Raw genomic sequence first — 17,153 nt, 5'->3', positions numbered from 1 at the left:
AGGAGGAGAGCAGAATGGTGCTGTTCTGTGAATACTCACTGATAGCGGTTATAGAAATAGTCTAGCTATCCCTTACTCTGTTCTATAAAATATTTTTATTACAAATGCTCAATAATTTAAATAATGCATGCATTTTTGCATGCAATTTGTTGGTTACATATTATGTATAGGTAAATGTATACGCATGGCATATACTGCTTTCCCTTAGGCCTTTGTCTCTCACATAAAAACACCAAAAAAAATCTCAAATGGCAAGTTAGTACCTGAGGCAAAAATGGACAACTCAATTTCTCTCCCTATCTCTCTCCTCAGTGTGTGGGAGATGGACGGAGGCTGTGTGTGAATGTGTGCATGTGTGTGTTTTAATAGTGTCAAGTGTGAGCAATACCACTTTAGTCTACTGTACTCTGTTATTCTTGGTTCAGAACCAAATGATATCAGGTGTATTTTCTGTTGTATCTCTGGCTTCTTGAGTAAACCCACTGTAGTTTTCTGCTGCTCTAACACCAAAATCTACTGATGTTGAGAGCAAATCGGTCACAATTTGGGGTTTGCAGGGAATAAAGCTGGACACTGTCTCAGAGTGCTCTCTTTTGAATAAACAAGCAGAAACTATAATGAGATCAACACCTGGCAGTTTAGTTAACTCAATACTGACAGCAGTATGGTTATACCTGCCAGTCACGATACTGTACAGATAACCAGCCACAGATCGGTACTTTCTGACTTTACATCACAACAGCTTCTAAAAGCCCTGGAGTGGATTCAGAACCAGTGTGTGCAAAATCTACCAAAAACCACGACTGAAAGAAATTTAGCTGCTAATTTCCTTTTGCCCCTTTCAACCTTCTTGCATGATTTGCCTTTGCCTCCTGTCGTGCCTCTCTCTTCTTGGTCTCTTCCTCTCTGCCTCCAGAGCAGGGCATTGACCACATGGTGTTTTAATTAACTTGTGTGCTGTGTAAGAGCCAAGGCTAGCGGGAACACACACAGGGTGTGACTATACAATCACAGTAAAGCTGAACACGGGGCTGAGAACTGGTGGCGTTTTAGGATCCATATTTTAAATATTAAGTCTTGCAGTCAGGTCAGTGTGACGCGCTAATTCCTGGTTCAACATCAATTAAAGCAGCACTTTTGCAGCTGTAGAACATTTAAATAATACAGTGATTGCAGAACAATGTAGAGCTTCTAAAATGACCCGTCTATGAACCAGCTCTTCACTAATGTTAGTTGCTGGAGAAAACATGGGGAGCACTATCATCTTTTCTTGCCTGAGGGAAAAAAACACATCACGTTTCTCACTGCTTTCTCGAACATTCAACATTTAAAAGCACTTTGGTAAGAGGACATCCTGCGAGTCTCTTCGATGTGCAGTAAGGGTCAACCGGTTATCATCCTGTCTGATTATTGGATCCAATATTCAGCAGTTTTAAGATTATCTGAAATATTGCTGATTCACAATAAAATAAATTTACTTTAAAATGTGCTTCTTCGACTGTGATGTAGCCACATTCAGCACTACCTGTATAGTTACACGTCATCAACACTGAAATGTCAAAAAGTTCTCTTTTATTTGAAGATGTGTAAAACATAAATAAAAGAATTTGAGCAAAGCTTTGTGTTAGAGTTTGTGTTATTTTAAATTTTGCTTTTAGATATCAGTTGTAAAATAGTAGTTTATAGAATTTTTGTCAGGTTTAATCCCTAATATGTGAATTAGTCAGGTATATTCACAACTTAAGGTACACTATAGGGTCTTTACTGCAATGTTTACTCTTGTTATCTTGCTTACGTAATGCTATCCGTAATCACTTTTACTGAAATGCACTGAAGACTCAGCAGTCCTTGTCTCAGATCTACTATATAAAAATGTTCTCTTGACGTAATTATTTTATCTTGTGTTTGCTGAACGTTTGTGATCTTATCTATTTATTGAATATGTCTTCTAATTTAACATTTGTTTTATTGTAAAGCACTTTGTAACTTTGTTTTCAAAATGTGCTATACAAATATATTCTTCTTACTATAATCAGTCATCAGTCTCCTTGGTTACTAATAATTAGTATCGCTGCTGAACAAACTAAATTGGTCAATATATATGTCGCCACTTTCATATTTTTTAAACAATGCATAGGAGCTAAAAATTTACATGTGATAATGCATATGAGAAAAAAACGAAAGCTAACTTAAGTTCTATGATGAGTAACGTGTCGAGTAATAATAATGTTTTTGAAACACATGACAAGCCATAAGTAGTGAATACATTTTAGTGAAAAATGTCCCCTAAACTGTTCCTAGCTTGAGGCCAAAATACATCTTGAGCAGTCCTCCTTGTGAAGACTTTTCCTCAGCGCTACAAGGTTTCCTCTCTAGACTTCTCACTTTGACCCTCTCTTCCTCTATCTGCCTGTATGTTGTGTCTCTTTCTCTTCCTGACAGCGTAATTAACAGGACCGTGGGGTGCACCGTGTATTACCCACGGAGCAATGTGGCAATCACATCACCGGACTCAAACATCCAGTAGAAAGTTCCCTCCTCCCTGTTCCTTCAACCAGAATGAACTGTCAACATAACGACAACAGGTTTGCAAGACTGAAAAACAGCAAACACTTCAGGGTCAGTCGCTGGATAGGAACAGACCCTTTAACGGAGGTGTATCACTGCATTTATTTTATTTTATTTCTCCTCCATGCACATTTTTCAGTGACATTCAGGCAGGCAGACAGACTGAGAGGTAGTCTAATGCCTTAGGGTGTTTCACTGAACCATGTGACAATATCAAAAGTGACACAAGCACACCTACCAGTGGCAGAGAGTATTGGATGTGAGAGCTGGTGATAAAGCGTGCATGTGTGTCTTGATGAGGCTGGTAGATGGGCAGGAACACTTTACCAAAGATGATAACGGAGAGTACCATAAAAGAGAAAATGAGGATTAAAGAGGGGAAGACAAGAGGATCAGAGGAAGAGAATGATGCACTAAGAAAGGAAAAAACTGAAATATTCACATTTTTGTGCCTGATGGTGCTCAGGTGTGTGTGTAGCTTTGGATGCCATGAACATTTACACTCTAAGCATGTAAAAAAAACTGCTTTATTAGCATGCCTAAAACCTGCATTCTGATTTAAGTGTCAGCAAGTAGGGTCTTAAAATTAAGACTTTTGACTTTAAACTGACTGGGAACAGGCAGATTGTTTTTTTCATTCAGGGTAAAATTGATTTACTTAATTTTCAGCACAATTCAAGTGTCAGATCAATGCAGTTTATTGAGTGAAGTGAAAAGAGACGCTAAAGGAAGAGGAAAAACTGAGGAAAAAAGTGACAAAGCAAATCGGAAAAGGTGAGAGAAAAAAAATCCCTTTTTCATCACCAGAAACATTAAATTCAATGTGTCTCCTAATTACAACAAATAGCAGCTTACATCTGGCATTCTGCTTTATATATAGGAAATGAAACACTGCTTAACAGAGGAAGCAAATGTTTGAGTGGTAAATCAATACATACAATTGTGTTTGGGAGGTTTTCTGAGCTATACCAACAGCACAAAATTGACCACGCTGGTCCTCGGTGAAGCTGTAGATTTATTTTTGGTCGTAAATCCTGAGTGTTAAATCAGACCCTAATGACTCCGTGTTTCAAGCACATTTAAACTTACATTTATTACTGTGCATCTGTGATCGGCTCAACAACGATGACACATGACAGGCAACATCTTCTTTTTAATATTGGTAGTTTTTCTCTCCATCGGTGCTTTTGCGCCAAATAGGATCTTTCAGTTTCCTCAGTTTTTGCTCCTTTCTTCGTTAGGGAGTGGGGGAGGAGAGGCCTGCAGCAAATGTAATAATAGGAACTGGGCAAGCTCTTAAAAATAATCTGCCTCAATTTCATAATTAATCTGCGCTAGGTTTTCACACAATTAGCACGTTAATTAACCCAAAACTGCCACCACTGTGTGGGGATGTGAGTGTGTGTGTGTCAGTGGGGGAGGTGGGGGAGAGAAGGATGAGTTCTCTAATCAGACAGGGGAGAAGGGAGAGACATGACGATAACAGTGGAAGAAATAACTGAATGATTGAGTCGATTCTCAGAGTGGAGGAAGAAGATCAAAAAAAGGTTACAAGGTGGAATGATAGAAGAACGCAAGGAGACGAGGAGAACAAAATTGCAATAACGAAAAGGGGGGCCATTTCAGAACTGTAGAGAAAAGCAAAGAAGACAGGTAACAGAAACGACACAGAGAGTGTGTGTTCTTTTATTTCTGCATGTGTACCTGTGTTTGTGCCTCTCAGACTGTGTTAGACAGCGAGTGAGGGCGGGGCTGCACAAGAGGGAATGAAGTAAAAGTTACTCCAGCTGTACTTGTGTTTCAACCTCCTCTTCTCGTGTCTCCAGACATTACTAGACAACTCTCACACACAGACACACACACTCTCTACATCCACTTCACACAGACACACACACACACTCAGAGTACATCAGTGACTCTGGGATCGCCTGTCAGGTCTGGCAAGGGGGCTGAAGGTGTCGGGTGCAGAGCATTTGTTCCCCAGAACAACTCGCGGGTCCACCTCGTTAATCTCCATGACGACAGAGATGCTAAGGCAGCAAATTAGCAGCAAGCAGGAGAAAACTGTCACGGGGGAAGCTCATAAAAGAACAACCAAACTACAGAGGTAGGTTTTAATTAAGCACAGACACCACTTAGTATAGATGCACACACACACACAGTTGTTTATGACCTTTTCTCAGCCCTTAGCAGATGAAGTGAGGACTTAAATGAAGCAGCTTAATACCACAGAATCGCATTATATTCCTTCAAGCAAAAGCACCTGGCCAGCCAAATATAAACAACTACAGCTTCATGTGTAAGATTTGCAATATGCACTGTACATAGGAGGTGTCCATGTTTTAGCTGTCAGCAAAAACCTCAAATTTAAGCTAACATGTTTAGATACGGCAAGTTATGTTCACTACCTTAGTGCCTGCTGAGACACTGTTAATTAGTATAATCAACGCATAACACCTGCAGCATCATTATAGCATCACGCTCTAGTATGTGTTGTTTGACTTCAGCCAAGCCAAGACACAAACACTCATATTACGTGACAGCCAACTGTTTACTGCTGGAGTGATTATATTAACTTTTCACTATGACTCTTTGTTTTTTACGCTGCACAACCTATAACATTGTACCTATAATTTCGGCTGTTTTCTAAGCCAAGCTTTCCAACCCTCAGAGGTGCAGCCAAGTGGTAAATTGCACAACAGCTGGTTCACACAGCCCACAAGTCAAAAAGACCTCTTCATTTCACTCGTCTGTCTCACACCTCTGTGTCTGTGTGAGTGCGTGTGTGCACTTGTGTCGCATTAAATGCATGTGAAGAAGAACGCAGTTGTATCACAGTTCCAAAGTGGCATTCAACTATGAAACAGGACCAGGAAATGGCATGTTAACGGTCACTGGGATCACACCGGAAGCTACACGGACACACACTCACTTAAGTACAACACAGAGACAAAGATATGTGCGTCACTCACCGATCATGTGATTCGCGACATGAATCTGGATTTCTCTTTCTGTCTCAAACGTCATTTGGCATTTAATACACTGGTAGGTCTTCTTCTGTAATACAAAAACACAAAAAACAATGTTACTGCAATGAAATATGTCTACTAATTTCAAGTATAAAAAATAACCTCTAGTGAAATCTGAAAAAATAAATCTCACATTGGATGCACACAAAGTACAGAAATCTTCATTAAAATAATATTCCATTTCATTATTCAACATTAAAACAATATGTTCCACTCAATAGTAAAATATTTTTAGTGTGAGACAGCTCTTCAGAACATGTTTAATCATAAAAACTATTTACCTCTTAGCAGAAAGAAGATAAACTACAAGGCTCAACAAGGAAAATAGTATAAGAGCTTAGTAATAGCTAATAAAACTCTGAAACCGATCCAAACACTTTGTCTTTTTGTTCATAAAATTGCCCTTTTGTTCCTTTTGCTGTCATCCCTTAACATGTGCGACACATGAATCTCACAAAATCTTGCACTGAAAGTCCAAGTCTGTGGAGACTCAGTAAAGAGAAGATGAGGGATGCAGTTACACAAGTAGGACCTCTGCAGAGAATGTAAGAATCGGAAATTAATAAGGAAGGGAGTGAATAGGAAAAAGATTAAGGGAAGAAGCAATGAAACAGAAACAGGGGGAAAGAATGGAGGAAAAAAAGGACAAGAGAGACAGAGAGAGATACAAAAAGAGCCAGAGAAACAAGGGTGAGAGACTCAGAAACAAAGAGAGAGAGGAGTAGAGGCTCTGCTTATCCATTCATAGCACATAGCGATCACTCATGCACAAACACATACAAAATACACAAAGGCCCCACTTCCACTATCTCTCTGCTGCTTCAGCCTGCTAGAATGAGTACACACACACAGACACACACACAGACACACACACACACACAGAAATCCTACTTTGTCTGCTTTGTGCTGTTAGACTAAGCAGAAACAAAGGTGCAGGTAAGACGGAGGGTCCCTGGGAACTGTCTCTAACTCTCACACACACACACACACACACACACACACACACACACACACACACACACACACACACACACACACACACACACACACACACACACACACACACACACACACACACACACACACACTCTCGCTTGCAAGTACACACTCACACACAGACATACAGACACACACGCACTCTCACACACACACAGACACGCGGCAGGTCCCGGGGAGCCTGACTGTCAATATCAAGTAGAGCGAACAGCTCCCACAATGCCTCAGCACGCCCCAGCCGCAGGACCCAGTGGGGCTCAGCTGACACACACCGACATACACATAAGCACACGTATGCAAGCTGCAGACACAAAAGCAGCAGCACGCACCAACACTTCATTCACACACGCTCACACACACCTCATGCAAACATACAGTTCAGCAGGAGTCTCTTGCACTAATGAAAACGTCTCCATCTGTTAAATGCTGTTCAAATGCAACACTAGCCATAATCATACAGTCTGATGTTTCACCTTCCACACCGCACTGACGATCTGAGCATGTAAGATGCAAACACGATGAGCCACATCTTTGAAACAATCAGTTTCAAATGTACTTGAGCTATTTTCAGTGAAAGATTTTCATCCAACAAGTTGTATCAAACCACATATCTCCGTCTCATCTTTATTGATTCTGCCTCACCTTAGGAACAGGTGAAGCCTCAGCCTTCTTTCCTGCTGCACTGGTTTCAGGGCTGACCTCAGGGTGATCTGTCTGGACGTGACTCTCCAAGTCCTCCAGGCTCTCAAACTTCACCCCGCACTCTGGACACCTCAACCCGGCCACAGCCTTCTCTCCCTGCGTGTCTCCAGGCGTCGCAGCTCCTCCCTGGTTGGGACTCTGGCCGTTCGTGCCCCTGGTTTGGATTGAGCGTTTCATTAGTTTTAGCTGACCTCAAAAAAAAATGGTGTTTGCATACCAGTTTGTATGTTGTTGTGTTATATGTTAACTGCATCTAAGGCTGCTTTATTAAGTCTAGAAAGTATGAGTTCAGCTTACTGCAGTTATATCGCATATTAAGAGAGCATAAGCAGAACAGGAAATTATCATCTGAAGTGCTCAGAGGAGTGTCTTCGGAATTTTTTCTTAAAATTTCCTCAGAGTCTACAGTTGAAATGTACTTTTACCATTTCAGTGTGCGCTGTCGTGGCAAACTTAACAATTACTAGGACTAGTAGTAGTAGTAAAATAAACTGCTCAAAGATGAATATTTTTTGGTATATTTATTGAAATTACCATTATCTCAGTCTATTATAGGCAACAAAAGTAGCTGCTGTTTGTCTGTTCGATTTAGCTCAGCTCAGTCCTCTGCTCTCTAACACTAGTAACAAAAAAGAGAGCAATGCATTCAAATCTAAGCTTTCAAATACCTCAGAAGAAATGTTGAATGTCACCTGGCACTCATAATTCCTTTTAGTCTATGGTATGAACAGTCATTTATGTTTTCTACATAGGTAGTCTACCTAGTTAGACAGTAAGGTTTTAGATTACATGTGTGGAGGGGGCTTAGATCAGGTTTAAAATTCCGTTGCACCACATCTGTTTTGTTCCACAGTTGATTGTAAATGCACATCATTATCAAAAGGGTTAAAAAGATGGCTGCCTACCTGCTCATACAACCAGCACAGAGGCCGTAAGGCAGGCCATTGACATCTAGCTTCACCAGCTCGCCTTTGTTCTTGAACTCCTTTAGGCAGAAGGCGCACTTGTACAGCTTATGCTGCTGCAGCTGCCCGTTAGGGGATGAAGAGGCTGAGCCGTTGCCTCCACCTGCTCCTCCGTTCCCGCCTACTCCTCCAGCTCCTCCAAGCGCAGAGCCGGTGGAAAGCTTCTGCATGTGGAAGGTGCCGTGGATCTTCAGCTCCAGGGTGGAGGTGACAGTCTGCATGCAGACGACGCAGCGGAAGCCGGTGAGGGAGTTGCGGAGGTCGGGGTGCATCTGGCAATGCTCTATGAACTCCTCCTCACTCTGCAGGGGCATCTTACAGATTCGACAGGTTCCCGTGTCCAGGCTTTTACTGTGGGTCACCTGGAGAGAGAGAATATCCTCAGGAATTATCAGTATAATGGTAATAGTCAAACCACAGGCTCGTATCTATCTTTGATTCAAGCACTGAAGCCCACTTGTTCAAAATCAGCTGAAGTATTAATCTTTATGGTACATTAAATAGTTCATTTATTTATTCAACTGAAAAGCTATAAAAAGCATTACTCCATAAGCCTCTAAATACACTAAATAAGACACCGTTATCACAATAACTGACTGTAGCCACATTACACAACACATTCATTGAGTACACCAACATTATTCTTTGTTTCAGTACAAATTGTCTCTTAGGACGATTTAACTTTTTTTTTTTAAGTCTAAAATCAAAGCAGTCAAAGATTTTTCAGGATCAAAAAACAGAAAACAACAAAAATGTCACACAGGAGAAAAACAAAAACATGCATCTTCACAGACAGCTACTTTGTTGTACCTGTGAGGGCATCCCTACTGCATTTGCTGTGTAGAACTCTAAACTCAATGCTGAATCCTACGGACTACACACCAACACATATTCAGGCTGGAAGGCAGTAAAAGTCAAATTACCTTGTGTTCAGTGAGAGTTAGCAGAGAGGGGAATCGCTCGCCACATATTGGACACATGTAGTGTTTGGCGGGACCACGATGTGTTTGAGCGTGCTCGCGGAGCCCGTTCTCAGAGAAGAAAGTTCTGGAGCACACATTGCACTTGTGGTTCCCTTTGATGAAGTCTGCCTTCTTCTTTCGAGAACCTAATATACAAAATATAATTATTAGGTATCACTGCAAATCTAATAAAGATGAAGTAAACTGCAGCTTCAAATAGAATCTGTCCTTACAAGCATCATCTTCTCCTGGGCGGATGTTGTGATCACGCAGCCGATGGTTCTGCAGGAGGGACTCCATGGTGTAAGCCGCTCCGCAGATATCACAGGCATACATGGGTTCTGAATTGTCCAGCTCCTCCTCTCCCCCGCTTGCCTCGTGGCTGTTGGCTGCATCTCCTCCCTGGCCTGATCCTCCTCCCACAACGCCACCCTTCAACAGTATGTTCTGCAGGTCGGCTTGTTCAGCAGCCACGGCTGTTGCTCTTTCGACGCCTGCAGCGCCTCCGTTGCCACTTCCTCCTCCTCCACCTCCCCCTCGCTTGGAGGTCTGAGCGAGCCCGTTGGGCGTCCCGTTCTGACTCCCACTGCTCCCCGTGCCACCCCCGTTGCCGGTGATGTTGCCGCCATCGAAGATGCAGTGCTTTTCTCTCAGGTGTCTCTCCAGCAGTGAGATGGCATGGAAAGCTTTGCCACAAAAGCGACATGTGAACTTCTTGCTGTGCGTGGTGATGTGACACTGCAGCTCCACTTCTGTTCCAAATGTCTCCCCGCAGAAGATGCATTTACGAGGTTTGAGCCCTGTGAGACAAAAATGAAGTTAATGTGAAGATTTGACAAAACTACAAAACTTCTGTCTAAAACACCGTAAAAAAGTGAAGAAAATGTCAACTTTTGTGAGTTTTTATCATATTTCACTCTGTTTTATATACTGATCATTGATTTGTTTCCACAGTCAGGTTTACTTTGCACATGAAACTTAACACGATTCCAGGAAAGGTGTACTTTACCTGTGCCAAGACCCCCTGGGAGGCCCGACCTTTGGCCCAGGTGGTTATGCTTAACATGAAGCTGAAGATCGGCCTCTTTTCTGAAGTCCCAGGCACAGGCTGTGCAGCGAAACAGTTTCTTCTCATTGCTATGCTTCACTGCCAAATGCACCTGGATGACAGAAGGTAGAAGAAAGAAGCAACCCAGAGTAAAAATCTTGTGCATGTTTTAAGAATGTATTCATTTTTTCAAACCATCTACCTCATTCTTTGTAAAAATAAGTACCAAGTAGGAGGCTGTCAAATTTACCTGTATGGACACCTTGGAGTCAAAGACCTCCTGACAGAGAGTACAGTGGTACAGGACAAACGTGTGCATGTCCAGTAGGTGTTTCTGCAGGTCATCCACTGACGAGAACTGTTTATCGCAGCTCTCGCACACATACTGCGTAGATGTGGTGGTGTAGTGTACTGTCAGGTGTTGAAGCAACGCCTCCTGGGACTCAAAATCCTCCTTGTTGCACTGGGGGCAGGACTGGCGCCTCAGCAGCATCTCCAGGTGTGACTTGAGGTGGGCCTGGAAACCCTCAAAACTAGCAAACCGCAGGTCACACTGGTTGCATGGATAATCCCCGTTGCTTCCCATGGACGGGGTGGAGTCGCCTCCCAGTCTGTGGCGTTTCGGAGAGGAGATCTCGACGTCAGAGGAGGCTGGGCTCAGGTCGGCAACTTTAGCCTGCCGTTTGTTGTTGGCCAGCGGGATGTTCTTGTGGTTCTCCTTTATGTGTTTGGTGAGCTTGAGGAGTGAGCCGAAGATAGGAGAATTGGTGCAGTAAGGGCAGGAGTAAACCTGTACATGGACAATAACTCTTTACTTTTTTTAAGATTATTATACATTGACATATGCTGATATACCGTTTAGTCCTGGGAGACTGAAAGAGACGACAATAAAGATATGAAGAGGGGAAGAAAAAAAAAGCAAGACAGAAAGACACAAGCGTAGGCCATGACTCATATTCAGCACATAACTCTGCAAGCTCACCTATAAAACCTGAAGTTTAATATGTCATTTATTAGCAGGCAGTGAATATTGTGTAGATCTGTGTCTTTTTGGCTCTGAAAGCCCAGGTTTATAAGAACCTATAAATCTGTGGCTGAAATTTATAAAGAATAGTCTGAAGCATTAAAGAGGGCATTTATTTTCTTTTTTGGTGCATATAATTGGTATGGAGTGCATGTGATCAATAACACACATATTAGAAACGTGGCTTGCATCAACTCCTGTCCAATTCCAATTATGTTTTGAGCACCGCCGGAACTGTGGGTCAGGAGGTGAAATGAGCCACATTTTGCAAAGTAACTGAAGACTCATTAATCACAAAGTCAGCACAGAAAACAATCTAGAAGACTATCAAAGCTCTTTTGTTATGTCACTTGAATCACATGATTAAACAGCAACCAGATTACTGCTACTCGACTCAACAACTGTGTTGCAATAGGCAGACAAGCTACATTTTGCTCAATCAGTTCTCATCAAGTCCAGTTAAAGCTGGGGTAGGCAGTATTTTTTTGGCATCACTGGCAAAAAATTCCATAATAACCTTTCAGTACATTGTAATTCAAGTGGCTTGAGTTGCTAGACTTCTGTATCTCCTCTTGGCTCTGTTTCCAGGGTTAAAAACATTTAGCTTGTGTCTGGAGACTTACTCCACTCAGAAAAGCTGTTTTAACCATGTGAAAAAAACTGAGAGCAACAAAGTCCACAATTAAAGTAAGTCATGGTGGCTAATTTGGTTAAACAGAGAAATTTTGAGCAGGTGGTGGAGCTTGAATCCTGCGTGGATGAATTTTGGCCTAACTATTTTTACAAGTTTGAGTATTTTGAAATTCAGATTTATGCCGACTGCAGCTTTATATCCTGATTTCTAAAATGTAAATCTTGATTAATTCTCGACTCTCACCTCCATGAAGGACTGAGATGCAGCCTGTAGTACGGGAGACTCCAGCTTGGCCACCACTCCTCCAGATGCATTTCCGCCGCCTGTAGCAGAGGTGCAGTGTGTCTGCTGAATGTGTTCTGTCAACGAAGACTCTGTCAGGAATCCCATTGAGCACTGGTTGCAGAAAAAGGCATGGTTCCCTTCTAGGAAGGAAAAGTTCAAATACATTGTTTTAGAGTTAAGAGGATGTCTGTATGGATTCTCAGTCATCCAAGTCATGGTAATGCATCTGTAGAAAGCAATTGGATTTCTCTTTTAGGTTCTTTTCCAGAACCTAAAAGAAAAGTCTAAAAACCTTCTACTGAAGTTCCTAGGATTCATAACAGGATAATTTATGGATATTCCAAACTGTTTCCCTGTTAACAGTCACCTACAAATCTCAAAGCTATGCAATATATCACAACAGCATTTATATAACCTTTCTCTGTACACTATACAAGCATTTGTCATCACCAAAAATAAATACTTTGACAAATTCCAAACCCACCTAATGTGGTGGATCCTGCCATAATCCCACCAGGCAGGCAGTGGGACACTCGGATGTGTTCCTGCAGAGAATTGATGTCCCCGAACATGTCCGGACAGTAGTTGCAGTGGAACGCTGTGACGTTGGTGAACTGCAGCAGAGGAAACGCTGCTGCCGCTGTGCCCACAGTTCCTCCACTGGCACGGTGAGCTTTGCGCACATGTTCGTTGAGGTTGTAGAGCGTTGGCAGGGTTTCCAAGCAGAGTTGACACGTATGGCTCTGTTGCGGCTTGTCCGCATGGATGGTCTTCAAGTGGATTTCCAACACTGCCAGACTGTGGAAGTCTCTCTTTGAGCAGTATGGGCAAGAGTACGTCACTTTACTCCAGTTCCCTCCCCCACCTGTAGCGATAGAAAGTACAAATGGCACTTTAGAAATACACAAAAGTAGTTTTAACAAAGAGGTGTTGGCAAGTGACTACCATACCTCCACCTTGATGACCTAGGCTAATCCCCATGTCCTCCCCAGTATCAGCGCCTCTCCTGCGGCTTCGTTCGCTACCCTGGCTGTGCTTTAGTGTTGAGTCTGGTGTCGAGCCTCTCTCCAGACTGGCACTAGAGTCAGGAGTGGCCGAGCTCATTGAAGCCACGCTGCCGAGGGCCGGATCTGGACTGGCAGCGCTGTGATTAGAGGAGTCGGGTTGACGATGGCTGTCTAGGTGGCAGTAGACGTCCTCTACAGACGGGAACTGTTCTGAACAGACAGGACATCTGGGGATACAGAAAAAGATCCGTAAAATTCAAGTTCCACCTCAATGAAAATTAATGGGTTGAAAACTTCAATAAGTGAAGTTATCCAGTACTTGTGTTTGCGGTTGGCATGCTGGGTTTCAATATGCGTGAGGAGCGACGCCTCATCTAGAAAGATCTCAGGACAGTGGATGCATTGCAAGTCAGCTCGGTCGGACAGCTGGGGGTGTCTGGTCAGGACGTGTTTCTCCAACTCGTCGGTCTGGCTGAACGTCTCCTCGCAGTAATCACACATATACAGGTCCTGCTCGAGGTCGCCTTCTCCTCCTGCTCCCTTCTTTCCACCATCTCTCTCGCTTCTCAGCGCAAGATGTTCTCTGTTCTTCCGATGAGCCTGGCAGAGACAGAAATAGTCAAAACACCTAAGGAAGGTAAGGCCTCAATTACAGCACTTCCGCTGTTCTTCTCTTTTTTCTTAATCTTTCACTCTTCTATCATTTTTATTGTCCACTAATGTCCAGATCTTTAAGCATTATTAATTATCGTTTTTCAAACTCTCTTTTTGTTCCTTTATTAATTTTTTTTTTCTGTTGTTGTATCGACAGCTTTACAGACTTAGTCACTAGCCATTAGCATACTATTAGCTACTGTGAAAGCTAACTTCCTGGTTTGTGGCAACAGCTTGCGTTTCTTGTTGTTGCAGTCTCTGCTTGAGAAACCTTTTTAGGAACACAGTGACCACAGACAGAGAGCGGTGGCTGCATCAGAGTGCATTAAATTTATCAATAATCTGACTTACTGATACCGATAATCAGAAAAATGCCAAATATCGACCATGATAATTGGCCAGGCCAATAATCGGTCTGTCCCGACTGTACTTCCTAAAAAGAAATCTAGTATGAGTAACTGGCAATGGGAGTAATAAGAACAAGTAGTTTACATGAGAGTAGTGATATCTTAAGCTGCAACTGTTTACCTGCATGTGGCTCTGCAGCGATGAGGTGGAGGAGAACCCACGTTTACACACACTGCATTTAAATGGTTTGCTGGAGCTGTGGAGTTAGAAAAAAAAGAACAGTCACAAAACACACTGAAAAAAAAGAATCAAAAGCAATTTTTGTACAAACTTCCTTCTAATAACCTCAGAAGCAGTTACCTGTGTGTCTTGAGATGAATCTTCAGGTGATCAGAGCGAGAGAAAGCAGCTTCACACTCCTGACAGCTATACTTCTTATCTCCTGTATCATTTGACAGTTTGATCAGAGATAATTACTTCAGAGAATAGCTTCAATGTAGAACGCAGCTCAAAACCCAAGACTAATAGTGATATTTCTCCATTTGTTTTATTGAATAACAAGTTTATTATCGGCCCTTTATTCCTACTAGGTTCCATGTCATCACAGCTCAACGATGTGCTTAAGAAATTTATCAGGTGAAAATGTTAATAAAAACTGAAAGAGCAGGCTTGGAGGCAAAAAAGCTCCCTTCTTGTACATACCTGTGTGGAGTTTGACATGGCGATCTCTGCTCCTCTTGTGTTTAAACAGACGGCTGCAGAAGGTACACTTGAAGGGCAGCTTGTCGCTGTGGATCTGCTCGTGTCGTTTCAGGTAACTCAGACGGCTGAGAAGACAGAAGATGAACAGTCGTGATAACAATGATTACCTGTTATTTCAGACATGCTTTATAAAGTGGCTTAATAAAAACAAACACCCACATCAAAATAGCTTCAAGTGGGAAGGAGTTTGCAATTAAAATCAGCTAAAAGTGATATAAAAGATTAACGAGACTATGCTTGTTTTTGCTGCTTGGAACTGTCAGTTGCTTGAACTATTTTTAAAAACAAGGCATACATACATACAATAACAAGAAAGCAGAAAGAATAAAGGAGAGCACAACTAGAGTGAGTAATACAGAGGGATAATAATGATGACTCTATGGTGTGTGTGTGTGTGTGTGTGTGTGTGTGTGTGTGTGAGACAGCTGTTCTTAAAATGGGTCTTGACTTAGTCTCTAGAGAGGTGAGTGAGAAATGTATTCACCTCATTCCTTTTACTGTTTGCCTTAGTGGTCTATGTTACCATGGTAATATTGAGAATACAGTTTATTCATGTACACATTGATATTCGTGAGTAGGATATGAGGAGGCAGCTAAACATCCAAATGTGACATTGGTGTGAGTGTCTACAATCCGCAGCGTGTTTCAGTCAACCGAGGTGGCGCCTGCAGCCTCTTCGCAAACCACACATGCAGAATTTGCTACCTGAAGGACTTGTCACAGAACTGGCAGGGGTATGGCAGACCAGCGCCTCCTTCCTCCTCGCCGCCAGTGGCCATGCCAAGGTCGCAGCAGCCATCAGGCATCTGCGACGGCGACGCCACGTCTTTACTGGAGGGCGATGAAGGCACCCAGGACAGCCCTGCTGGGTCATCATCACCATCTGATAAAGAGGGGAGACAGACACAGAAACATTGAGAAAATATCTCCAAATCACCTGCAGCAAGAAAAACAGAAATCTAACTTTTGGTCACAGCTGCAGGATTGCAAATGAAGAGACAGGTGAGCGCAGACGGAAAAAGGTGGGGGTAAAACGGGGAGCATTACAATGATTAAGAAGAAGTTTTCTTGGAAGGCAAAAGGAGGGAGAGGCAGCCTGTGGGAGTTCAAATGAGAAAAAAATAGGATATAAACAAAAAAAAATAAACACATTTATCCTGGTTACACACACACAGACTGAAAATGAGGATGGCAGAGATAAAGAGAGTGAATGAAACAGAAGAGAGAGACGCACTCCGGCAGTAGCAACATCTAAATAGAAAGCTCCAAGAACTATGTATCCCCGATGGAGCCCAGAAATAAGGACAGAGTGTATTTTCTCTCCCTTCATCCTCCCTCTGCAGCCATCCCTCGTTCCATCCCTCCCCTCAGCTCCCCTCCCCTCCCATCCCTCCATCCGTCCCCAAAGACCATAGATCCGCCTCATCATATTTTCATTAGGGCCTTGGCAGATTGAAACGTCGGAAAAGCGATTAGGAGATGTGGAGAGCAGAGCGGAAAGATGGCGATATTCACTCCCTTTCTCTGTCATACATAGGAGATTATGCATTGCTCTTTTCCTTTTTTCCTCTCTCTTTTTTTCCCCTCCTGTGTAGTCTGGCACAGAGGCGACAAAAAGGCCACGACTCCTTTAATAGACACTTCAGAATGGATTTCAGGCGACAAAAGAGGGGGCTGAATAATGCTTGATATTGTTCTGTTCTTCTTTGTGCGCTCTGTGAAGCAGCACAGTGAGGCTATTTAGCATTTGCCTGAAAAATGTAAGGCGAGAGGAGATGAAGAGAGGCTGTTTTCTTTGCTTTCATGTGATAGCTGTATCAACTAGGCCAGCAACAAATCAAAGAAAGTGCCAATATTCATTATAGGCACAATATCTCTGCAATGCAAACATTCCAGTTCAGCAGCACAGACGCATGTGCAGGAGAGAAGTTTCTCCTGATAATTTTAGAAACCTCTCCAAAGCACACACCGTTTTACCTCAACCAACTCCTACAACAATCTTGTGCGTCTTCTGTGAGTGTGTGTGTGTGTGTGTGTGTGTGTGTGTGTGTGTGTGTGTCTAGTCTACTGTGTATTACGCCTTGCAGAGAGGAGGTGGAAAACAGATTCTTGTGATGAATCGATCGCAGGGAAAATGTAGGCACTGCGATGAGCAAATAGAACTCTGCA

At 42.7% G+C, this 17,153-nt stretch overlaps 1 protein-coding gene across 5 annotated transcripts in view; it reads right to left on the bottom strand.

The window, feature by feature from the left end:
• Positions 1 to 17,153, bottom strand: part of znf423 (zinc finger protein 423) — a 166,144-nt gene that overhangs the window by 76,035 nt on the left and 72,956 nt on the right. For 4 of the 5 annotated variants that reach the window (XM_035957085.2, XM_023289885.3, XM_055009110.1 and 1 more), the window contains 15 exons: positions 15,690 to 15,867; positions 14,925 to 15,049; positions 14,583 to 14,664; positions 14,403 to 14,478; positions 13,540 to 13,820; positions 13,164 to 13,447; positions 12,698 to 13,078; positions 12,172 to 12,353; positions 10,521 to 11,060; positions 10,232 to 10,382; positions 9,456 to 10,022; positions 9,184 to 9,368; positions 8,201 to 8,622; positions 7,236 to 7,449; positions 5,541 to 5,625 (listed from right to left, as the gene is read on the bottom strand). In XM_035957085.2, the coding sequence (XP_035812978.1) occupies positions 5,541 to 5,625; positions 7,236 to 7,449; positions 8,201 to 8,622; positions 9,184 to 9,368; positions 9,456 to 10,022; positions 10,232 to 10,382; positions 10,521 to 11,060; positions 12,172 to 12,353; positions 12,698 to 13,078; positions 13,164 to 13,447; positions 13,540 to 13,820; positions 14,403 to 14,478; positions 14,583 to 14,664; positions 14,925 to 15,049; positions 15,690 to 15,867 (3,753 nt within the window). The remainder of the gene's footprint in view (positions 1 to 5,540; positions 5,626 to 7,235; positions 7,450 to 8,200; positions 8,623 to 9,183; positions 9,369 to 9,455; positions 10,023 to 10,231; positions 10,383 to 10,520; positions 11,061 to 12,171; positions 12,354 to 12,697; positions 13,079 to 13,163; positions 13,448 to 13,539; positions 13,821 to 14,402; positions 14,479 to 14,582; positions 14,665 to 14,924; positions 15,050 to 15,689; positions 15,868 to 17,153) is intronic. The other variant, XM_035957086.2, reaches the window with a different exon arrangement.

This window comes from Amphiprion ocellaris, chromosome 3 (genome assembly GCF_022539595.1).
Source record: "Amphiprion ocellaris isolate individual 3 ecotype Okinawa chromosome 3, ASM2253959v1, whole genome shotgun sequence".
Taxonomy (NCBI): Eukaryota; Metazoa; Chordata; class Actinopteri; family Pomacentridae; genus Amphiprion; species Amphiprion ocellaris.
Note: the sequence above shows the minus strand (reverse complement) of the source record. Positions and strands in the feature narration are given on the sequence as shown.